The sequence below is a fragment of the Podarcis erhardii genome, assembly GCF_964252035.2.
Source record: "Podarcis erhardii genome assembly, chromosome: 13".
Lineage (NCBI taxonomy): Eukaryota > Metazoa > Chordata > Lepidosauria > Squamata > Lacertidae > Podarcis > Podarcis erhardii.
Genome location: NC_138502.1, coordinates 11195979 through 11221461, shown reverse-complemented (window position 1 = coordinate 11221461; position 25483 = coordinate 11195979). Strand labels below are relative to the sequence as shown.

Sequence of the window (25483 nt, the reverse complement as noted above, 5' to 3'; positions counted from 1 at the left end):
TCTTTCTCTTAGAATGGCAATGACACCCATTGTCATTGTTCTGGAACACACCTGAGAGGTGCCAGAACTGAGTTCCAGTGAGTTCCCTCTGTTTACACAGTTTTTTTGGAAAGTGGTCTGCTTCTTAGGAAAATGGGTAATTAGGGAATTGGGCTGTATGCATGAAACTATGGACACAAGGGCAGTATATTTTAGATGAGCTGATAAGGTGAAGGGTCATAGCTCAGCTGTAGAAAGTCAGGTTCAATCTCCAGCATTCCTCCATTGTCAAAAACCCTGAAGTACTACTGCCAGTTACTACAGATTATACTGAGTTAAATGGACCAATGATCTGACTTGAAATAAGACAGCTTGCTGTCATCCTAAAAGGTCGGTCTCTCTGTGGTTGCAGGGGACTCCAAATCCGATGAGCCCCAGCTAGCATGCTCAGTTTTGGGGATGATGATGTGGGGTGAATAACACCAACATCTGAAGAGCTACAGGTTCCCCATCCCTTGTGAAGACAATAGTGAGCTAGATGAGCTAGTGACCTAGGTCTGACTCATATGTCACCTACATATGTTCCTGTGATAATGCATGAAGCACTAGGCCAGAAGTCCCAGGATTCAGTCAAGAATAATGTCAGATGATACAAAGGCACACCCTTTGCTGATTTAACCTAAGAAAGTGATGGAAGTATCTCATTATTGTCTCCTTTCTCCCTTCCAAATTTTCACAGTGATACGCAACTACTGTAAGGAATGTCAACAAACCAGACAATGGTGACTGAGTTCCTCCTGCTGGGCCTCTCTGAAACCTGGGAAGTCCAAATCTTCTTATTTGTTTTATTCCTTCTCCTCTACATGGCTACATTATTCACCAACATCCTCATCCTCTCAGCAATTTTCAAGGATCACCACCTTTCAGACTCACCCATGTTCTTTCTTCTGGGTAACCTGGCTTTCCTGGACCTTTGCATGTCTTCCTTTTCCACCCCAAATCTCTTTGATTTCCTTTCCGAACACCATGCCATTTCCTTCCATGGCTGCATGGCACAAATCTTCTTTCTCCATCTCTTTGCAGGCAGTGAGATGCTCCTGCTGATAGCCATGGCCTATGACCGGTACGTGGCCATCGCCCATCCTCTCCGTTATACCTCATTTATGAGCCGGTGGCATTGCATGGGGCTTGTGCTAGCCTCCTGGGCTGGTGGGCTCCTCCATGCCACTGTGCAATTGGGTTTCATCATTAATGCACCTTTCTGTGGGCCTAATCAGGTGGACAGTTTCTTCTGTGACCTCCCCTTGATCATCACATTGGCCTGCACTGACACCTACCCCCTGGAAGTCATGATGATCACCAACAGTGGCATTATGTCACTGGTGACTTTTGTTGGCTTACTTCTCTCCTACGGATTCATTCTCTACACAATCCGCTCTCGGGGGGCGTCTGAAAGGAGCACCAAGGCTGCTTCCACATGTACCTCTCATCTCATTGTGGTCACCATGTACTTTGGGCCCATTATGTTTATTTACCTGCGTCCATATGCTCGGTTCATGATTGATAAAGTGCTCTCTGTCTTCTACATGTCTGTCACCCCCTTGCTGAACCCAACTATCTATGCTTTGAAGAACAAGGAGATGAAGGCTGCCCTTGGAAATCTGTTGGCAAGGCTTTCTGGGCAGGTTTCCACTCACTGATGGCCCTACTGTTAGGCAGCTTGAGGCAGCCCCTTCTAGCAACTGATTTTGATTGTCACAAATGAGCAGTAAATTGTCAGTTGTTTATTTTACTGTTCCTGTTGCATTTATGCATGATGTGGAGAAAGTGTACAGGGTGGATTTTTTTCTCTCCTTCTCTTGTAATTGTAGGTCTTGGGCTTATCCAGTCAATCAGGAAAGGAAGTGCTTCTTTACACAGCAACCAATTGAACAATAGATTTTGCTACTTCTCCAACAATTCTTAGACCACCTATGTATCCCAACATGGAAACCAGAGACAGAGGTTATATGCTTCTTATTACTGGGGAAAGAACAGCAGCTCACCAAGACAGTAGCCAAGTTCCTCTATTTGATTTTCTGCCACCAAAGTCTGCTACAGGACCCTGCCCTTGCTGAAGTCCCACAGAGGTGAAATAGATTGCTTGCCTCTTCCCTTTGGCAAATGATTGTATGTTGAAATGGCGACGAGATCGCATTGATCTATTTATTCTGAATGTTTGTAAGTGATGCCAATAAAAGCTGGTGATGATTTTGCTACTACAAGGGATGGCCACCACTTTGGATCCCTTAAATGCATTAGGAAAAAATCCTGGATGATAAGGCTATCAGTGGCTACTGCTGATGATAGCTACATTATCTGCAGTATCCAGAAAATTCTATGGTAATTACCAATATGTTGAACATGAGGTGAATCACACAACAATGTTAACACCATTGTTGGAGTTCCGTCTGGATCGCACCAGCACAAGTATATACATGCAGAGTTGTTCTTACGGGACTGTTTGGGTTTGAGGTATTGAGTTGCCTATGTCATTATTATTTTGGCATTCATTGGAGATATTATTTAAAATTTCATGTATTAGAAGGTGCTGAAATGACATTTATTACTGATAATGAATTTTTGTAAATCACATACAGAGTTGTTCAGCTTGGATTTTATCTCTCTGTATTTCTCAGTCATCTAGGTTTGGGGCAAGTACTCGTTGGTTAGAGAACCCTAACAGAGATTTTAAAACACAAGATATGCAGGAAAGTAAAATGTGGCAATATAGGCTGTTAGACTTATAAAATTGTTCCCTTTTAAGTTGCTCCCAAAGTTCCCATCTTCCCTCAGCATAGAAAGAGTCCACACATTTGTTAAGTTACACATGGTTTGCTTACAAACACTTCACAGGTCAGGTTCATGTGCTTTTCCATACAGCAGTCTGAAAGCATGGGCATTAAAACTTAGATTTCAAAGTGGTGAGTGTTTTTTAATCATTTGTATATAAATCATTTGTATATATATTGTTTAAGCCATGTGGTCTGAGTTTGGTACAACCAACTCAGACCTCTTTACTAGTAGGGTTCACATGGTGGAATGAAGACAGAACAAGGGGCTTGATAACCTTTCCTACAAAGGTGATGGTGAGTAACTCTAGTTAACAATGGCAGGACAGCTTACTTTATGGTTTTAACCCCTTCATGCATCAATTAGACTTAAGCATGTTGGTTACATGAGGCTGGTTATCCCACACCTTCTTCATAGGAAGGCAGGAACCTACCTTATATTGAATCAGACCATTAGTCCATCTCCACAGTATTGTCTATACCAGCTGGCTGTGGCTACCTGGGGTTTCAGACAGGGGTCTCCTGCAGCCCTGAAACTCAAAACAATTGCAAGGGCAGTTTTATGAGTCCAGAAGACTCAGAGTTCCTGGTCCTGACTTCTGACTTCAACTTACATGCATATACAGAGCTTCAGGAACACATCTCCAGTCCTGAGATAGTTCAATGACATCTATTCTAATTTCTTGTGATTTCTATAGCTAAGTGTTACAGTTCACTACTTTCTTCTCCATTTGGAAAGGGCCCTTTATTCTTCAGATTGAGGAGTATAAATGTATCAGGATATTAGAATTAAAATGGACTCATGGAGGTACAGTGGTACCTCGGGTTAAGTACTTAATTCGTTCCTGAGGTCCGGTCTTAACCTGAAACTGTTCTTAACCTGAAGCACCACTTTAGCTAATGGGGCTTCCTGCTGCTGCTGCGACACCGGAGCACGATTTCTGTTCTCATCCTGAAGCAAAGTTCTTAACCTGAGGTACTATTTCTGGGTTAGTGGAGTCTGTAACCTGAGGCATATGTAGCCTGAAGCGTATGTAACCCGAGGTACCACTGCATTGCATTGCATTGATTAGACCATTGTGACTGAAACCTCATTTTCTCCCTCCTCAGTGTAATAAAAATATGATTTTTAAATTGTCTGTCTTGTGAATTTCTGGATTGAGAACTGTTTAGGTACATTTTGCAGGCAAGGACCATTTGATTCACACAAAGATCTACCTCTCAGAAATCTTGCTAATCTTGTTATTCACTTGGAATCCTATTCTTCCTTCCACCCAGAGTGGAACAGTTCGAAATGATTCTATTGGTGGAGTTGGTGAAATCATGTATTCAAGAGAGGTGCAGAAAATCGTAGCCTTCTCTCTTCCCATCTTCTTTGATCCCTTGCCATTTACCAAGGGAAACAAGCCAGAACTTAAACCAGCACCATGCACTCTTGAGGGACATCATGTAACATTTGCCACAGTGACAAAGCATTACCTTTTCCACTAGCTCCCTAGGAGCAGATTAGGCACCAGCTTCAGCAGTCTCCTTTCAAAATGTATGAGCAATTAATCCTACACATTCCATTGACTGTTAATTTGCTCTTCATCCTGCTTCTCAAGCAGCTATATCATCCACACAGATATTCACAGCCCCACACCACTCACAGGCAGAAGAAGAAACTGGATCAAATAGGTTCACACTGATTCTGAGCTAGACAGGGGACTCCTCCAACATCAAGAAAACATCAAGACATTTCTGCTGGGATTTGCAGGTGAGTAAAAACCCAGTTGAGGATGCATTAGATTTCTCCAAAAGGCAAGTGCAAAATTCTGCAAAGTATTACTTTGTAGATCGGGGGGGGGGGGTCCCCTCTGTGTCCCATCTTCAAGTGTGACTGCTTTGCAGAACAGCTCTGCAGTTCCACAGTAGACTCCTCCAAGGAGCTCTCCTGCAGTTTCATCTGCTAATCTCCCCCTCTCTATCTCCAGCACTCCACATGCCTTTTGGTGGGTAGATAGGTGATAGGGGTAATATGGCTACTGGTCAGCATTCTTAGGATGTAATTGTCCACCCAGAACACTATATAGAATGCCTCCAGAAACAGGTGACATGCTTCTAAATGCTGGGAAAAGGCAGCAGGAGAGGGCTATTACACGCATGTATTTTTTGTAGGTTTCCATAGGTGTCTGGTTGACCACTGTCAGAACACAGAACATTCCACTAGATGGCTACAGCCTGATCTGGAATGGTTCGGTCTCAGCATGCTTTTTGGAATAATGAGGTTAGGGTAGTGATATTCCTTGCTAAGCAAAATATAATAATTTGATGAATTAGAACTACTACTCCAGATCACACCATGACCATCTAGCTGAACACCTATTAATAATTCTTCCAGAATTCCTACACCTGGTACTCTAAACATGATGTAGTGGGTAGAAGTCACTGAGATATCTATTTATATACCACTTGATCATAAAAAAGCTCTCAAAGTGGTTTACAAAGTCTGTGTGTTTGTGTGCATTTGTGCAATTCGTTATTACTGAACATTACAATATGCTGAAGCAGTAAATCTCACAAGCTACCCATGAGCTCTCTAGCTGGTTGTTTTTACTTTGCATAATAGAATATCATGGCTGTAACATCTGTGGTCCTGTCTAATAGTGATCTTGGCACCAAAAGGAATGTAGCGAAAACAGGACCACTGAGAAACAAAAGGGAAGGGTCAGCATCCTCAGTGGAACTCCAAGGTCATCAAAAGTGAAAACAAAATTATTTCAGGAAATTATTATTATTATTATTATTATTATTATTATTATTATTATTATTATTATTACCCCACCCATCCAGCTGGGACACCCCAGCGACTCTGTGAATCTTACAGCATATATAAAAACATAGTAAACACCAATGAAACTGAATGATCATTCAGGATAGATGAAGGAAAGTAATTCAGGAAGCAGCAATGGTCACCAATGTGGATAGCTTTAAAAAAGGATTAGACAAATTTATGAAGGACAATGCCATCAATGGCTACTGGTCATGATGGCCCAATTCTACCTCCATGGTGGGAGGCAGTATGCTTCTGAATACCAGTTGCTGGAATCCACAGCAGAGAAGAGTGCTCTTGTGCTCAGGTCCAGTGGTCACAGAAAGCTAACTGCCTCTTGCTATTTTCAAGGTGGGGGTGGAAAGATGGTGAGCTAGAAGAGTGAGAATACAATGGAGTTTACAGGAAGAGGAGATGGCTAAGTCGAATAGTGAAGCACTCCTTATTGTAACATTCCTTTCTCTTCCATTAATGTTTACAGAAATAGTTAGACCTATCTGAGAGTCGCTAAGAATAGAATGGGTAAGGAAGAGGAACATCAGTCTACCAGCCCACATTTCCTGAAAAAGGGCTGGGGGTGGAAAACTTATTCAAATGGTGGGTGGGGTGAAACCAAGGACTAGGATGGATTTTAGACAGACATAAAAAGAGGAGAGGCGTTCCCCTTTAAGATAAGCCTTTAAACAACACAGCATCCATAGATACAATTAAGTACCAGATAGACAAAGGGATACATTCAGAGCACTCCTTGTGTCTATAAAAGGAGTCCGGAGATGCAGTCTCTGGTGGTGGAGCTGCTGCTAAATAAAAGAGGTGTGAGAGGACACAAAGCTGATTGTGCTTTCTTCATACTAATCAATGGATGATAACTTCTCCTTATAATCTCCTACAATCTCCTTTTGTAGCAGCTCTGAAGACGCTTATTACATTGCATTTTGCAAAGTGGTCTACTTTTTAGGAAGACTGATAGTTGGTGATTTCAGGTGCATGTGTCTATATAAAATGTGGGGAAATGGGCAGTATATTTTAGAGGAGCTGATAAGATGGGGCAGGATCATAGCACAGAGGCAAAGCATCTGCTTTGTATTTAGAACATCACAGATCCAGTGCCCAACATGTGAATTTTCTTGTGTCTAAAACCCTGAAGAAACACTGCCAGTTACTGCAGACTATAACTGAGCTAAATGGACCAATGATTAATATAAGGCACCTTGCTGTCTTCCTGAAAGGGGTGGGCGTGGGAGGTAGGGGTGTAAATCAGAAAGACATGCAACCTACAGCCCTTTGGATTACAGTTCCCATCAGTCTCAGCCATTGTGGTCTGAAGGGCTACAGGTTCCCTATCCCTTGGGCAGTTGTTGCTGAGTAAGATGGAGCAACAGTCTGACTCACTATATTCCTATGATAACATATGATCCGCTATGACTGTAGTCTCAGGACACAGTCAAGAATAGCGGAAACTGAGAAAAGGATGCTCCTCTTCACTGATTTAAGACTCTGATGGAAGTATCTTATTACCATCTTCTTTCTCACTTCCCAATTTTCACAGTGATATGCAAGAAGTGGATGATGGAGGCAAACCAGACAAGGGTGACCGAATTTATACTGCTGGGCCTCTCTGAAACCTGGGAAGTCCAACTTTTCATATTTCTCTTCTTCCTCGTCCTCTACGTGGCTAGTGTCTTCACCAACATTCTTATCCTCTCAGCAATTTTCAGCGATCACCACCTTTCAGATTCACCTATGTTTTTTCTGCTGGGTCAACTGGCTTTCCTGGACCTCTGCTTGCCCTCTTTTGCCATTCCAAATTTCTTTGATTTCCTTTCCGAACACCATGTCATTTCCTTCCATGGCTGCATGGCACAAATATTCTTTCTCCATCTCTTTGCAGGCAGTGAGATGCTCCTGCTGATAGCCATGGCCTATGACCGGTATGTGGCCATTGCCCATCCTCTCCGTTATGCCTCACTCATGAGCCGGCACCATTGTGTGGGGCTTGGGCTTGCTTCCTGGGCCGGTGGGTTCCTCCATGCCACTGTGCAACTGGGTTTCATCATTAATGCGCCTTTTTGTGGACCCAATCAAGTGGACAGCTTCTTCTGTGACCTCCCCTTGGTCATCAAGTTGGCCTGCACTGACACCTACCCCCTGGAAGTCATGATGGTCACCAACAGTGGCATTATGTCACTGGTGTGTTTCATTGGCCTGCTTCTCTCCTATGGTTTCATTCTCTACACAATCCACTCCAGGAGCGCCTCTGAAAGGAGCACCAAGGCTGCCTCCACATGTACCTCTCACCTGATTGTGGTCACCATGTACTTTGGGCCAATTATGTTTATTTACCTCTGTCCATCCACCATGCTCATGATTGATAAAGTGCTCGACATTGTTTCCCTTTTTGTCACCCCTTTGCTGAACCCAACTATCTATGCTTTGAAGAACAAGGAGATGAAGGCTGCCCTTGGAAGTCTGTTGTCTAGGCTTTCCGGACAGGTTTCCACTCAGAGCCATCCCCACCATTAAGCAGCTTGATATGGCCTCCTCTAGCACTGGATTTAAGGCTGTCACTATGGAGTCTCAAATCACTAGTTACTTAATTACTTGGGCAAACAGAGGGGTGGATAAGTCCTAAGCAGTAAACAGTGGACTTTCTTGGAGAAAGCTGTGGGGCAAACAGAAAAACACTAGGACCAGTGCTTAGCCCAGAGACAACTCACATACACATAACAGCAAGATAGTTGCAACGCCCAAGTTAGGTCATTGTATTCTTTCCTATTTTCTTGGGGTTTCAGTAGCTTAGGGTTATGCTCCATCATTTTGTTTTCTACTTTAAAACAACTCTTTTTCTTTTTCTTTAGATTAAGCTTTGCGAATGTATTATTATTAAAATGAACCCATTATTGTCTTGCAACACATTGATTGCATTGTAGTAACTTAAATCTCAATTTTCCAAAACGACACTTTAAAAAGTTCAATTTTTAAATTGTGTTGTGAATTTCTGGCATTTGTATTTGACTCACACAAAAGTTCTACCTCTCACACATGCCTGTTTTGAGGTTCATGGATGCATGTTCATAGAGGCACATGTAATAATGGTGGCAGCTGGGAAATAGTTTAGCCACAAATCATCTTGCTAATCTTGTTAACCCACTTAATATCTTCATAGAATCATAGAGTTGGAAGAGACCACAAGGGCCATCGAGTCCAACCCCCTGCCATGCAGGAAACACCATCAGAGCACTCCTGACATATGGTTGTCAAGCCTCTGCTTAAAGACCTCCAAAGAAGGAGACTCCACCACACTCCTTGGCAGCAAATTCCATTGTTGAACAGCTCTTACTGTCAGGAAGTTCTTCCTAATGTTTAGGTGGAATCTTCTTTCTTGTAGTTTGGATCCATTGCTCCGTGTCCACTTCTCTGGAGCAGCAGAAAACAACCTTTCTCCCTCCTCTCCCTCCCTCCTTTTATATATTTGAACGTGGCTATCATATCACCCCTTAACCTCCTCTTCTCCAGGCTAAACATGCCCAGCTCCCTTAGCCGTTCCTCATAAGGCATCGTTTCCAGGCCTTTGACCATTTTGGTTGCCCTCCTCTGGACACGTTCCAGTTTGTCAGTGTCCTTCTTGAACTGTGGTGCCCAGAACTGGACACAGTACTCCAGGTGAGGTCTGACCAGAGCAGAATACAGTGGCACTATTACTTCCCTTGATCTAGATGCTATACTCCTATCTTGCTCTTCCTTTCCTCTTGATTGGTATAGCTGGACATTATTCAGTTGCTGGAGGTGGTGGAATCACACATTCAAAAAAGGGGTAGAAAATCAAATCCTCTTTATTCCCATCTTTTGTTCTCCCTTGCCTTCTAACCAGGAAACCAAACCAGAAGTCAAATCAACATGCAATACACCCCTGAGGACAGCTGTGTACCTTAGTGACAAAGTATTGCTTCTTTTGCTAGCTCCCTTGAAGCAGAAAAAGCACCAGCTAATGCATTTCAAAAAGAATGAGCAATTAATCTCTCTCTCTCTCTCTCTCTCTCTCTCACACACACACACACACACTTCACTAACTCTTGATTTGCTCTTCATCCTGCCTTTTAAGCAGAGATCTCATCCACACAGGTATCTCATCCTGTCACCACTCATAGGCAGCAGATGGAATGAGAACAAAGTTATCCATACTGATTCTGAGCTTTACAGAATAAGTTGCTGCAGAAAACCTCAAGGAATATCTGCTGGGATTTGCAGGTGGGTGAAAAAAAATAGTTGAGGGTGTATTAGATTTTTCCAACAGGCAGGTGCGAAACTCTGGGGCAAGTGACATTTTGGAGACTGCTCCAAGGAGCTGTCCAGCAGTTTCCATCTGCTAATCTTCCCTTTCCCCCTCTCTAACTCCAGCGCTCCAAATGCCTTTTGGTGACTAGAATACTGATGGACACGGGTGTATTCTCAGAACTGGTCAGCATTGTAAGGATGCAATTGTCTATCAAGAACCTGGGGACTATATTTACTACCTTCAGTTTTGGAGGTGGTGTGGCTCTAAATGCTGGGGGGACAGCAGGAAAGGGCTATTGCACCCATGTTCTTTTTATGGGTTTACCATAGGCATCTGGTCTAACCACTGTCAGAAGGCTCAACCACATGGCCAGAGCCTGATCTGGAATAGATCATTCCCAGCACGTTGTTGGAATACCGAGGTTAGAGAAGTTGTGTTCCTTGCTAAGGAAAAACTTAAGAACTTGAGAAATCCAGTCTACCATTCCACATCAGACTCTGACCATCTAGCTGAGGACTCAGTCTCTTGACAGTGCCTACCCAGATTCTTATCACAAGGGAATCACAAGGGAATCACAAAATAGTGATAGTGGCATATGGTCTGTTAATCATTCTGCCACTGGTGTTTTCCCCCCTGCCTCGAGCATAGAGATTTATCACCCGGACCTGTGACTAGAAATGTGGCACAAAAGAAAGTCTGGATGAACTCTCTGCAAACACAGTGCTACAATCCACTTTTTGTCACACACACCCTGGTAGGGAAGGAGCAGCTGCTGGAACCTGCTGTGAAAGGACACAGAGTACCTCCAGCTTTCTTTTCTACAGTGTCCTCTGGAGGGTAAGTTCTTCTTAGAATCTCCCCTAATTTCCTTCTACAGTAACTCTGAGGAACTCCAAACAGCTGTGCTCCAAGCACCTCACATTGCATATTGGAATATGAACTGATTCTTAGGAAGAGGAATAGTTGGTGAGCATACAAAACTTTAGGCAGAAGGATAGCATATTTTAGAGGAGTTGATGAGATGTGGAAGGGGACGGCATCTGCTTTGTGTGCATCAAGTCTCAGGTTCAATCCCCCGCATTTCATTAATAATAATAATAATAATAATAATAATAATAATAATAATAATAATTTATTTATACCCCGTCTATCTGGCTGGGTTTCCCCAGCCACTCTGGTCAGCTTCCAACAGAATATCAAAATACAATAGTGTATTAAACATTAAAAGCTTCCCTAAACAGGGCTGCCTTCAGATGTCTTCTAAAAGTCTGGTAGCTGTTTATCTCTTTGACATCTGATGGGGGGGCATTCCACAGGGCGGGCACCACTACTGAGAAGTCCCTCTGCCTGGTCCCCTGTAACTTGGCTTCTTGCAGCGAGGGAACCACCAGAAGGCCCTTGGCACTGGACCTCAGTGTCCGGGCAGAACAATGGGGGTGGTGACGCTCCTTCAGGTATACTGGACCGAGGGTTGCGGATTTTCTCCTCTCTGAAACCCTGACTGAGCTAAATTGATCGATGGTCTGACACAGTATAAGGAGCTTCCTATCTTGCTAAAACACACACACACAAGAACTGTACTAGTTTTCGGAAGAAATAATAAAATCACTTTTTTCATTTGCTAATGAACATGCATACCAGCAACTTTTGTCAGGAGAATTTCACAGTTTTGTGTTCAGAGAAAATAATTCCATAATTAACTTAGATAACTCAAAATAAAGAAAATAACTCAAAAGAAAATAATTTTAAAAGAAAAAAAGGAAGAGCGGCAAAAAAATCTGTTGAGAATTTACTTCACTCCTGAAACTCCATTCAGTTAGTTAGTTTGTTATTGCTGTATCTCAGTTTAGGTTTTTGTGTTTACGTTTTGCAATTCGACTCCTTTTTGAACTTGCATCTATTTCTTTTGTTCATCTACTTTCTGCTACATTATTTCCAGATTCTTCAAATATTGATTTGACATACATCTTTTTTTGCTCCATTAAAGTTACAAGACCTGGTACAGAGTGCCTTCTCATATTTCCCCTGCGTACACTAATGTCTAGCCTCTTTGAATCCATAAGCATTCTGAATAGATTTTATGGCGTTCCATTCTCCATCCCAATATACAATTAGCTTAAAAGCTATGCCCCATTTGTACTTGATCTCTTACTGTTTGAGTAGAGATGTTTACAAAAATTCAATTCCCTTCTTTTATTCAAAACATGAGGGAGTATGATTGCAAGTCTCTCAATATGGTCCCCATTTAGAAGCTCTTTCTTTCTTACCCAGTCCCTAAAACTAGTGGGTTCTTCGACACATAGACTGATGAACTTAAGCAAACTGTACCTCAGATTGTTTGGCCTTTTTTGTGGCATATTTGATTTCCTTGTCACTCCAACTCTGATTCAATATAAAGCAGCTTCCTATCATCCTAAAAAACAATAGCCCTGTGTCTAAATCAAGGATAGGGAACCTTTGATCATTTAGATAATTGGTGGGGGTAGTGGTGGGTTAGGGTGTGTACAAAAGTTTGGGCAGGAGGGCAGCATATCTTAGTTGAGTTGATAAAATGGAGAGGGGGTTCAGAGCATCTGTTTACATTCAGTTAGTGTGGTTCGATTCCTGGCATCTCCAGCTAAGTTTGTGAATTTATTGTGTCTAAAACATGGAAAAGCAGCTATCAGTCAGTGTAGACTATATTGAGCAGGACTGCCAACTTGAATAAAATATTGCAGATGCCCAGGTAAGCCCCATCTTGCATAAGTGCTCACAAAACACTTGAATGGCAATTTCCATCAACTTTGTGGGAGCATGGCCCCCTCAAATATTTTATTGTGGGGGCTGAAGCCCCCACAGCCCCCAAAAGTGAGCTTCTATGGTGGTGAGTAAAATAGACTGGAAGTCTCCCTCAATGAAAGGCAGGTGTGTGTGTGTGTGTGTGTGTGTGTGTGTGTGTGTGTGTAGGAAAGGGAACAAGACCTTCAGATTTCCCATCTCCACTGCAAACATTAGTGAGCTAGTTGGAGCAATGGCTTTGCTCCGTATAAGTCACCTTCAGGCGTTCCTATGAGCAATGTATAATTCACTGGAGTCTCAGGACCTAGTCAAGAAGAAGCTGCAATGAGGTGGTGGGATGTCACGGGTGACGAAATGTGGATATTGTTTGGATTTATTTTATATTTAATATATGTCAAAGTATGGATTGGAATATGTAACTGTCTAACAAAAGAATATCAAATAAAAACGAATAATAAAAAAGCATAATGGCAGATAACACAAAGATGCACTTTTTGCTGATTTCACCAAAGACTGTGATGGAAGCATCTCATTACTGTCTCCTTTCTCCCTTTCCAATATTCACAGTGATATGCAAAAAAAAGAATGCTGGATGTAAATCGGACAATGGTGAGTGAGTTTGTCTTGCTTGGCCTTTCTGAATCCTGGGCAATCCAACTCTTCTTATTTGTCTTCCTCCTCCTCCTCTACATGGCCATTGTCTTCAGCAACACTCTCATTTTCTCAGCCATTTTCTGGGATCACCGTCTCTCAGATTCACCCATGTTCTTTCTGCTGGGTCACTTGGCATTCCTGGACCTCTGCCTGTCCTCCTTTGCCATCCCAAGATATCTCTTGGATTTCGTTGCCCAACATCAGATCATCTCCTTCCAGGGCTGCATGGCACAAATCTTCTTTCTCCATGTGTTTGTAGGAAGTGAGATGCTCCTGCTGGTAGCCATGGCAATTGACCGGTATGTGGCCATTTCCCATCCCCTCCGTTATGCCTCACTTATGAGCCGGCCTCATTGCATGGCACTTCTCCTTGCTTCATGGGCTGGTGGGCTCCTCCATGGCACTGTGCAATTGGGTTTCATTATTAATGTGCCTTTCTGTGGGCCCAATCAAGTGGACAGTTTCTTCTGTGACCTCCCATTGGTCATCAAGTTGGCTTGCATTGACACAAATCCCTTGGAGGTCATGATGGTCACCAATAGTGGAATTTTGTCACTAGTTTCTTTTATTGGCCTGCTCATCTCATATGGATTCATCCTCTACACAATCCACTCCAGGGGTCCCTCTGAAGGGACCACCAAGGCTGCGTCCACATGCACCTCTCACCTCATTGTGGTCACCATGTACTTTGGGCCCTGTTTGTTTATTTACCTGCGTCCATCAGCCCGGTTCATGATTGATAAAGTGCTTTCTGTCTTCTATACCTGTGTCACCCCCTTGCTAAACCCAACCATCTATGCTTTGAAGAACAAGGAGATAAAGGCTGCCATTAGAAGCCTTTCAGCAAGGCTTTCTGGGCAGGTTTCCACTCAGGGACGTCCCCAACATTAGACAACATGAGGCGGCCACCTCTAGCAGCTGATTATGGCTGTCACAGAATAATAGCAAATGGTCAGTTATTTAATTTGCATTTATACGTGGTGGAAAAAGTTAATGAGGAGAAATTTTCCCCGTCTCCTGATTGTATAACCCAGGCTGATCCAATGGAGTTGAAATATTGCACATTCTTGAACAATAGACTTTGCTGTCACAAGGGATTGTCAGCGGTTTGGATGAAGACCAGTCCAAACTGGATCATGCAAAGCTTGGAACAAGTCAAGTGAAGACAAGCACAGATTGTCCCATTTAGAGATGGGCCACGTGGAGTGATCCAGAGTTTTGAATGGTTGAGTGGTGGGTGGGAAGGCTGTCAGGGTCTATTTCACCACCATGTTCCCTGCAGAAACCTCTGCTCAGCAGTTGGTTAGGGCAGGGTTTGATCCTGCTGGTTCCAGGTTGCTCCTATGCAAGCAGCACCCATCAGGATTCAATTTCTATTCTCAGTTGGGGGTGGAGGACACATCATCTCCTTTTTTAATATATGAAATTACACAAAAATATTACAAATCAAACTTTGATTGTTGTGCACAGATTTCATTTTTAGAATATGTGTGTGTTATGCTATAATATCATTCTCCCTTTATTCAAAAACAATTGCCTCTCCATATTCAGGGAGAGTGTTCTGTCTAAAGAGCCACAGGTTCCCTAAACCTGCAATTGCCAGTATTATTCATTCATCCTTCACCCTATTAAATACAGTTTAAAACAACATTAGACAATCTTTCAGGTTTCTGGGTCCCAGTTTGTACAGAGCTTTAGGCACCAGTGGCTGGTGAAGTAATTTGGGTAATGGGGGCAGAAAATGGCACAAATATGAGGGCTTTGCACAGTTCCACCACCCTCAACCTGGGGTGAACAGCCAGGACTCAAGGCAATTTTGGGTACAGGTAGAGCTAATGGGGTACCCAGAATACATTGCTGGTTTGGTACTGGGTGATGCACTACTTCACCCAGTGCTTGAAGACTGAGATTCTACCCAATGGTTTAACCACCAAAGGTTTTGATGTTTTGCTATTAGGGAGCCTAAAACTCCAGGCAAGACAATTTGTCTACAAGCAAATTCCTTCCAAGATCCGAATACGGCAACCTTTATCAACCATGACAAGGTCAGCAGGTACAAAAAAAATGAAGTCGTTAGATGGAATGACGCTTAGGGAGAAAAGCTATGTTAGATCATGACCTGAAAAGGAAAATACATTTTACAAGCATGATAATTAATTGACCCAAATTGAGAGTGGAAATAATAAAGGAGGGTGGGAGGGTATCGCTCTTCACCCAGCCGTACTGCAAGAGCCTCCTGCAAATGCCCTTTTAAGCGTCACTGCCAGGCCAGACGAGACAGCAGCCAATAGCCACAGCCAGCAAGGCATTGCACTCCAGGAGGCACCACTGACTGGGCCATTTATGGTGCCTTTTGGGTTGGAAAGACCCCTCCCTTTTGAGATCCACCGGCCAAGAAGAATTCCCCTCCAAAGGCCAGCATATGTGTGTGCCTAGGCCATCAGGGAAGGAGGCTGAGAGTGAGGTTATGAAACTGTCAACCAGTGGGAAAATGGTGAGCAGCCATTATACTCATGCCACATGGCTGATGTGGATCCAGGTCCACCCAACCAAATTCCAAGATGCTGAAAACACCGTACTACATTTTGAAGTCTCCATTTTTTACGAGGTCTTCTATTCTGAACTTCAAACTTAAAAATTCACCAATACACCACTGGTCCCTTATTATCTGCTGAAAGGGAATTAAACACAACAGTTCTGAATCTGTCACAAACACATTTTCTTCTGCAATTCCACAGGGGTTCACAAGCATTGAATAAATAACTGAATTCCAGCTTGGTTATTAACAGGGCTATAATTAAATCTGCTGCTTCTCAAAAAACCCTGTGGACTTTCAGTGGCCACTTGCAGAAGTAACATAAAAGATACCAAAATTAACCAGAATAATTTAAATAGGGTGTGGGATCCACAAGTCTGATCATTCATACTCCCAGATTGCATCGTCTCAGGAAACGTTACTACCATTCAAATGATACAATTTTATCCTGGAGAAGTCAATTATAATATTGCTAGAGAAATCATGGGTTCCGTGTAGAACAAAGAGTTGTTTTTTTAGTGAGAATGGTGGTTTTAGTGTTCTTGCTGCTGGAACTGATTTCTTATAATGTATGTGAGGCTCATATAGAAAAATGCATGCTCCAAGGTCCACACAATCCACTTCACACGTATCATCAGCCAGGAGATTTCATCATTGGTGGCATTGTTTTCCATGGTGCCTTCATCTCCTCTCCAGCAGCATTCACTGAGGAACCCCCACCAGCACTGCCTGAAGAGCTCGTGTAAGAACTAAGCCACTCTTCTATTACAGCAGAGAAACGATCAAACCTAGAGTCACAGCCTGAGAGTAATGACTAAGGCTGCAAACCTCTACCCATTTACCTAAGAATAACAACTTTGCAAATCAGTGGGACATAGGCTGATGTAAAAATCTATAAGAATGTCTTGGGAATTAAGAGAATACTGAAGAAGCTCCCATTTCTCAATAGGAAAAATAAATATAAATGTTTTGAAATGTATGAATGTTTATGTGTCTGGGAGAACCATTTGATCAGCTAATTTTTATAGACCTTATCTGAACTAGAGTATTAGTAAGAATGTATTTTTGAAAAACCTGTTCTGAAGCTGAATATCCTTATGCTTTTATTTTCTGAAATTGGACTAAGGTTTGTTTCAGCACTGAAAGGTGCTTATTATGAAGTATAGAATTTAGTGAATTCCAACGACTATCACTGACTCATGAAAGTCACTGCAGGGAGAGACCAGAGAGACCATAGACTTTGTAAGTGTCAGAAAAAGACCTCAGACATGTAAGGGAAGTCGTCCCATGGGCCCCACATTAGCAACCCCTACTCTAGATACTATTAACCTTAAAAGATTGGTACAAAAGTAACAACATGAATTTCAATAGGGACAAATGCAATCTAAGATGATGAACAATTGACTTGCCAGTAGTACATGACAAAAAACTCAATGGATCTGCATCAACAGAAGTATAGTGTCCTGATTAAAGTAAGTAATAGTACACTCTGTTCTGCCTTGGTCGCCTGGAGTACTGTGTCCAGTTCTGATCACCACAATTTAAGAAGGATATTGGCAAACGGGAACATGTGCCGAGGAGGGCAACAAAGATGGTCTGGAAACCAAGTCAAGTCTTATGAGGAACAGATAATGGAGTTTGGTATGTTTAGCTATGATGAGAATGAGGGAGGAATGATAGACATTTTCATATATCTCAAGGGCTGTCACCAGGAACACACTTGTTTTCTCTTGCTCTGGAGGTTAGAACTCAAATTAGCTTCTTCAAGTTACAAGAGAGGAGATTTCAACTAAACATCAGGAAGAAGTTTTCATTGATAAGAGCTGTTGAATAGTAGAATGGACTGTGAGTTAATCCGAATGAACACAATATAATTAATTGCTGTGCTGTTATGTAAAATGATAGATCTGCTGAAGTTCCTGTTGATACAGTTTGCAACTCTCATTCTAGGGTGGTGCCTAAGATTTACCAGCACATCGTGGCCTTGGCATTTGCAGTCAAGGAGATCAACAAAGACCCTCACATCTTACCCAATATCACCTTGGGCTTCCACTTATATGACAGCTATAACAATGCAAGGAGCACATATCTAACCACACTGCTGCTTTTATCCATGGTGAAGAAATTTGTCCCTAACTATATATGTGATGTTGAAAATAATCTGACTGGGGTCATTGGAGGACTTGATTCCGAAATTTCCTTTTATGTGGCCACTGTTTTGGATATCTTTAAGATTCCACAGGTAGGACACTCATGTACAATAACTTTATTAGCTTGCATAGAGGAAGAGGCAGGTTCCTCGGAATCAATTCCGGGTGAAGATGAAATTGGAAGGACAACCATGTACACCACCTTGAGATCTTTAGAAAATAAAGGCGGTACATAATTATAATATAAACAACCAAACATCAATAAGGGGAAATGTGCAATACCAGAAAAAAAAGGTCACATCCCCCCCTCCCCGTCTTACACACACATCTAAAACACTGTTATCCCAAAGGCCAGTGATGGGGAAGTGGGCTTCTCCCTCACCAGCTGCTTTTTGGTTATGTAGTACTTTCTGCTTAGTTAGGAGGGTATTTGAATTGAATAAGTGGGGTAAAGGGGAAATTGCTTACAGGATAAAAGCTGACAGGTGGGTGCCAGTAGTAAAATTAGTGGTCAGGGCATCTCAAAAAAGCTGCTGGGGAAGAGGGGGGAAATTGCTTATAGCTAAAACAACTGACAGGTAGGTTCCAGTACCATTATTATTATTCTTTATTGCACCAAAAACAAAGAAGTTATGGAAAATTGAAGATACAATTCAGTTCTGCAGAAAAACAGTAATAATAAAAAGCAGCTGAGTTACAAGTGAAATAAATGTTCATAAATAAAGTCTGAGAAGAATCAGCAGAGTTTTGCTGTGTGATGGGGCATGTGCATCATGAAGAAGAAAGGAGCACCAGAGAAGAAATATGTATCTGATCCAACTTGCAATTTTGACAAAGTCAGATAATGTCTAGGTAATCTGCTGCTTGGGGAATGGTATGTTCCCCATTCAGTTTTATGCATTATACAAGACCTTGCCAAATTTTGCAAAAACTCAAAAAATGTTTGGTTTTTTAAAAAGTAAAATAGACACAATGCCCTGCTCCAGTCATCAAAGTGTTAACAAATTTTCCAAAACTAAAGCAGTCAAAGTCCCCTGTGAAAGGTCATCAAGTCAAAGGTTTAAAATGAGAAAAGGGAGATGATCCCAGGTTTCAGCCCATCTGCATGTGTGTCTTTTGTAAAACTGAGAGAGAGGCAAACAAACCTTGAAACGTTGGCAAAGGGCATATTTGACTAACAGGGTTCAGCACATAATGTATATGAATACTGTGAAAGGAATCTACTTTGTCTCTTCTATTCTTCTATTTACTTTTTAGCTCATTTATGGCTCTGCTCCAGTGATGAATGATAAAAGCCCAGGGCTTCCCTTCTACCAGATGGCAGCCTCGGAAGCCCTTCAGTATGAGGGAATTCTCTCTTTGCTTCTGCATTTCAGGTGGACATGGATTGGAGTCATTGCAATGGACAATGAAAACGGAGAAAGATTTGTGCAAACCATTTTCCCAATGTTTACCAAGAGTGGTGTGTGTTTTGCATTCCTAGAAAGAATCCCTGATTTTAGTTTTATTTCTGAAATTAATGGCATGCTACAACAGGGGGCAATTATAAACCATAAAATTCTTAGCAGCAAAGCTAATGTTATGGTGGCAAATGGAGAATCTTATTCCATGGCAACTTTTAGATGGCTTCCATACCTATCAGAACAGGATGACATGATAAACAATATAAAAAGCAAAGTATGGATAACAACTGCCCAGATTGAGTTTGCTTCATTTGTCTTTCAAAGGAACTGGGATTCAAGAGTATTCAATGGTTATATAGCCTTTGAAATTCACTTTAGAAACCCACCAGGATTTTATCAGTATGTTCTGCACAGAAACCCTTCCAGCACACATGGGGATGGTTTTATCAGGGACTTCTGGCAACAGGCCTTTGAATGTGTATTCCCAGATATGACCACAGACAAGGTGGAGGGGAATATTTGCACTGGAGAAGAGAAGCTGGAGAGCCTTCCTGGATCATTTTTTGAAATGAGCATGACAGGCCACAGTTACAGCATCCACAATGCTGTCTACGCCATGGCCCATGCTTTACATGCCATGTTGGCATCCAGACTCAGGCACAGAGGAATGGCGTACAGAGGGAGAGGGAAGAATCAGAATCTACGGTTTTGGCAGGTAATAGGCTGAACATCCTCATCTGGAAGAGACCTGTTATTCTCTGATAAAGTATAGGTTTCCAAATGTTGCTCATTGCTCTCAGACAAAAAAGGTTTTGTATGACAGAAGTTGGGAGGTCACTGAGATGCCACTGGATTCACAGATAACAAGCAGTAGTCATGGCCGAGAGAGATGTTCAGCATTCTCTCTATCCCATATACACCAAATCCTCCCTCAGAGCCGGTGGTCACACACCACTATTGTGTCTCCTGAGATGAAGAGGGACAGAGGGAAAGTGGTGTGGGGCAGGGGAGATAAAGAAAGGGATGTGGAAGAGAGAAAATTGGTGGTCTCTCCATCCTTGGACCTGACTCTACTCACAGTTGACTGTATCACCACCCACCTCTTGCTCTAGGTCCTCTCCACAGGAAAAAAGATACCTCAGTCTTGTATTAGAACTGCAGTCTTTTCCAAACAATTGCCTCTTCTGTATTCAATCTAGCTCCATCACTTTCTGAGAAGTATCTCATTTAACAATACTGCAGGAGATGTGGTCTTCATAAACCAGAATGGAGAGGCAGCATGTAGCTTGGATATTGTCAATTGCATTATATTCTCCAACCAAAGTTTGCACAGAGTGAGAGTTGGGAGGATAAATCCACAGGCTCCTCAAGGCCAATCATTCATCCTTGATGAAGATGCCATAACATGGCACAGTTGGTTTAATCAGGTAAGGCCAAATTGTTATATAATTCCAAGGTGATTCAGTCTTGCATAAGCAGTGATCATTCACCTGCATGTCTACTCACTGTCTTTTAAACTGCAAGTTACTATGTAGAACATGGCAAATGCATCCAAGTACTATATTAAGAGCCAAAAGCTTGCTGCTAGAAGCCACTACAGGAGTAAAGGAAAGTATTTTATTAAGGATGATACAAAACAGAACATAGAGCGCCTTCATGTGAATATGGGTGCTTTGATCTAGGTCAAATACCAGTTTTTCTATGAAAAGGCCTGGAGATAGGAGTGCAGGGTTTTTTCCCAACCAATCATGGCCTTTGCATTTATTTCGCCTGCACAAGAGGTTGTACGTGATGAAAGACCAGGAAACTATGAAGTGGATGATCTGTTTGATCTTGAAGCAATCTTACATCAGAGAGTGCACATAAGTGGTTAGTTGGAGTATCTAATGGGTTTTCCTTTCCTCTGGAAGACTGCAATGTGAATTTTAAGTAAAAATAGAAATCTATATTAATATAAACATAAGAATTAGGATATCTTTACATTTACAAAATACTGATTTTATACTGAGTTAAAGAGGATGCATTAATAGATAACCCCCAAGATTTCACCTTTCTTGCTAAAAGGTGGAGGAATGAGCTGGTTGGGAAAGGGAGGTATAATAATACCAGAGGAAGAAACTGGTAACTGACAGCAGCAGGTGCAGGAGACCGCTAGTCTTCTAAGTTCATAAGTGGAAGCAGGAGAAGTGGTGAAGATTGAGAGAGTGAAGGAGAGAGCTGAGAAGAAAGGTGTAAAGAGCACGTGCCTGGGCATTAGGAATGGATACATTAGTCTTTAAAAATGAGTTATCTTCTTAAAGTTTTAAAAAGAGTTACCTTCTGGTTTTTCATTTATGGTATAGACTCGGCCTCTTTCTGTTTGTACTGAGAGATGTCTTCCAGGATCCAGCAAGAAAGTGAAGGAGGGACAGCCCCCTTGCTGCTACGATTGCATCCCATGTGCAGAGGGGAAGATTGCAAACCAGGATGGTAAGAGAAATAAATAGATTAAATAGATCCAGACTCAGCAGTAATAATTGAAAGGTGTTGTAAGGATAGCTGAGTTTATGTTTCAAAATGGATAATCTACTGTATGCATTATCCTGCCTCTTTGTGATCATTGATTTTCAGTGGTACCTCAGGTTACATACGCTTCAGGTTACATACAAGTCAGGTTACACACTTCGCTAACCCAGAAATAGTGTTTCAGGTTAAGAACTTTGCTTCAGGATAAGAACAGAAATTGGGCTCTGGCAGCGTGGCAGCAGCAGGAGGCCCCATTAGCTAAAGTGGTGCTTCAGATTAAGAACAGTTTCAGGTTAAGAACGGACCTCAGGAACGAATTAAGTACTTAACCTGAGATACCACTGTAGTTTAAATATGCCAATCAAATGACAATGACTATGCATTGAGAGTAATTGGATCGTATGTGGTTCAAATCATATCTAGAGGGGGCCTTGTCACTCCTTCTGACTTACACAGGCTGCATCATTCAGATGTCAATGGCCCTGGCTCTGGAACTACATAGCTCTGAACCAATTAAAATCAGTAATACCACTTTTCAGAGCACCAGACAGTACTAGATATGTGTTTTGATTTAAAGAGAGCTCTTTTCTTCCCAGACAGAAAGTAAACATTTCAGAAAGTTGACATGATATGAGCTAATTTCTTTATTTCCCCCCAGATATGAATAACTGCCATAAATGCCCAGACAAAGACTATCCAAGCAGAAACCGGGATGCATGTCTACCGAAGGATATCAGCTTCTTGTCTTATGAAGAACCTTTGGGCATCAGTTTAGCCTGCTTCTCTCTTTTCCTTTCCCTGATCACAGCTCTGGTACTAGGTACATTTATGAAACACCATGACACACCCATTGTCATTGCAAACAACCGAAACCTCACTTACACTCTCCTCATCTCTCTCCTGCTCTGCTTCCTGTGTGCATTGCTTTTCATTGGCCGACCTGAGAAGCTGACATGCCTCTTCCGACAAACAGCTTTTGGCATCATCTTCTCAACCGCTGTTTCTTGCGTCCTAGCAAAAACCTTCACGGTGGTTTTGGCCTTCATGGCTACAAAACCAGAATCCAGGATGAGGAAATGGGTGGGGAAAGGACTAGGCCACTCCATTCTCCTTTCCTGCTCCATAGTTCAAGCAGGCATATGTACTGTGTGGCTGGCAACCTCTCCCCCATACCCAGATGTGGACATGCACTCAATGACTGAAGAAATGATACTAGAATGTAATGAAGGGTCTGTGACAATGTTTTACTGTGTCCTCATCTACATGAGCTGCCTGGCAACTTTAAGTTTTGCTGTGGCTTTCTTCGCCAGGAAGTTACCAGACAGTTTCAACGAAGCCAAGTTTATCACTTTCAGCATGTTGGTCTTCTGCAGTGTTTGGCTGTCCTTTATTCCTTCCTACCTGAGCACCAAGGGAAAATACATGGTAGCTGTGGAGATCTTCTCCATCTTAGCCTCCGGTGGTGGGTTGCTGGGTTGCATCTTTTCCCCAAAATGTTACATAATCGTTATGAGGCCTGAGCTGAACAATAGAGAACAGCTAATAAGGAAGAAAAATTAAAGAAATAATAAACCTGTCCTTTGCTGTATTTTGTGCTTTTCTCTGTACAGAATATAATTTTTTCTAGACTCCAAATTTTCATAGCTGAAAATTCATTTGTAAAATTGACTTATTTGCTTTAAGGAAAACAATGATCCCTTTACACATACATTATTCTGTTGTAGCATGTGTTGAGAAGAAGACTCAGAGCAATTCTTGTCAAAATATACATTCATACATTATTCTGTAGTAGCATGTGTTGAGAAGAAGACTCAGAGCAATTCTTGTCGATATATGCATGTAAGCAAATCTGTATCTGGCCTTAAATCTTTCTTTTTTTGTTCAATTTTTTTATTCATTTTCTATTACAAAACTCCAATACACACTGTATTATATGAATACCAAATAGCAATACCTATTCAAATACAATTCAATTACATACCCAATTATAAAGTTTATGTGGCCCCCACGTGCTCTACTTCAAGGTCTGATTCTCTTCAGTTATAGACATGTAGGAGGATCTTCTTGAATCAGGCCAATGGCCCATCTCGCCCAGCAGCCTGTACTCACACTGACCAACCAGATGCATGTGGGAAACCTACAAGCAGTACCCAAGAGCAAATGTTCCATTCTAACCACTGTTTCCTGTGGCAGTGAGTTCCATAGTTAATCAATGTACTGTAAGCTAATATACTCCCCGTTGAATTAGGTTTCCCCCCACCAAGATTTTATCAGAATCAGGTCTCCTTGGAGAAATTAAGAGAACAAGATAAGAAAATGTGGAAGAATTTTGCCTTGGTCCTTGGAAAAGATGGCAACAAAGAATCAAGCAGACCTCACTGGGCAAAGCATTCAACAGATGGGAAGCCACAACTGAAAAGTTTTATTTCACCAACACACGGGATGGATCAGAACACACTATTCATAATACATATCTGTCCCTGGATTGGGGAGGGGGAGGGGGAATCACCAGATATGTGCAGGCCCTTTCCCTCGCACACCTCACCATTCAATTTAGAGCCTGATTTGGTGATTCAAATCCTTCACTCTTCTTTCAGACAGAATCAGTGTGGTCTAGATTTCATTTAGAACCCTGAATCCAAATCAAATCTTCAGAAATCTCTTTGACATGAATTGAGAGACCAAATTGGCAAATTTTTCACATAGGTTCATGGAATTGGAATTTGAAGACATGGTAAACCCTCTAGAGACTAATAACACTACCAAATTGCAGGAACATCTGTGTGTGTCTATGTGTGTGCTCACCAAATTATTCCATTTATTAAAACATACAAGAAGGTGGGTTGGCAGCTAATCAGCCTGAGAAGCAGCAGGTGACGTTGAAAGTGTGCACATCAATCTCCTTAGCAATGGTGGGCTTCTAAGCGAGAAACATGGCAGACCAAACAGCTTTGGTGGCAGTCTGCCAACAGTGATTGTTACATGGTGATTGATGATAGCCAGCCATAAATCTTTGCTATCAAATCCACTCTGGAGAAATTTGTAAACAGGGGGTTAACATCTGGTGCTCTGAAAAAGCTGTTTTCTATGTTGGGACTCCAAGAATCACAGAATTGTGGAGCTGGAAAATACCCCAGAGGATTTGTAGCCCAATGGCCTGCAAAGCAGGAATCCTTTGCCCAATGTGGGGCTAGAACCCATGACCTTGAGATGAAGAGTCCCATCTCTATTGACGTTGTGAAACCAGGACCTGCTCCTGGGAATCCTAACAGGGTTAATCAACTTAAGAGTGATGGAATCAACATTTTCCCGCCAAACCACATAGTAACCCTGGTGGTATGGTGTATGGAAAAGCCTCTCTGAGATGATTATAATGTACAACTGAGAGAACTGAAAGTGTTTTCTCCATGTGACAATGGAAATTTACATTTGGTGTGAGCTGCCAAGAAAACACAAGTAACTATGCCACTTCATATTTCCTCCTTGGGAATGGAATGTGTTTAATCTGATAAGAGATGATGCTATGGAGATCTTAAGGTAAAGACGGGAGATGTAATGA

General features: G+C 42.0%; 3 protein-coding genes across 3 annotated transcripts; all 3 read left to right on the top strand.

The window, feature by feature from the left end:
• Positions 1–842: 842 nt before the first annotated feature.
• LOC309326878 (olfactory receptor 4K14-like) lies at positions 843–1679 on the top strand (the record flags this gene model as incomplete). Its single annotated transcript, XM_081835910.1, has 1 exon — positions 843–1679. The coding sequence occupies one exon, from the start codon at positions 843–845 to the stop codon at positions 1677–1679; it is 837 nt and encodes a 278-aa protein (XP_081692036.1).
• An 11603-nt stretch (positions 1680–13282) lies between these two features.
• On the top strand, positions 13283–14221 carry LOC309326877 (olfactory receptor 4K14-like; the record flags this gene model as incomplete). The annotated part of the gene is made up of 1 exon (XM_081835909.1): positions 13283–14221. The coding sequence occupies one exon, from the start codon at positions 13283–13285 to the stop codon at positions 14219–14221; it is 939 nt and encodes a 312-aa protein (XP_081692035.1).
• Positions 14222–17741: 3520 nt separating this feature from the next.
• On the top strand, positions 17742–23523 carry LOC309326655 (vomeronasal type-2 receptor 26-like). The gene is made up of 5 exons (XM_081835539.1): positions 17742–18108; positions 19274–20134; positions 20619–20846; positions 21762–21888; positions 22583–23523. The coding sequence occupies exons 1-5, from the start codon at positions 17980–17982 to the stop codon at positions 23482–23484; spliced, it is 2247 nt and encodes a 748-aa protein (XP_081691665.1). The 5' UTR covers positions 17742–17979; the 3' UTR covers positions 23485–23523.
• The last annotated feature ends 1960 nt before the right edge of the window (positions 23524–25483 follow it).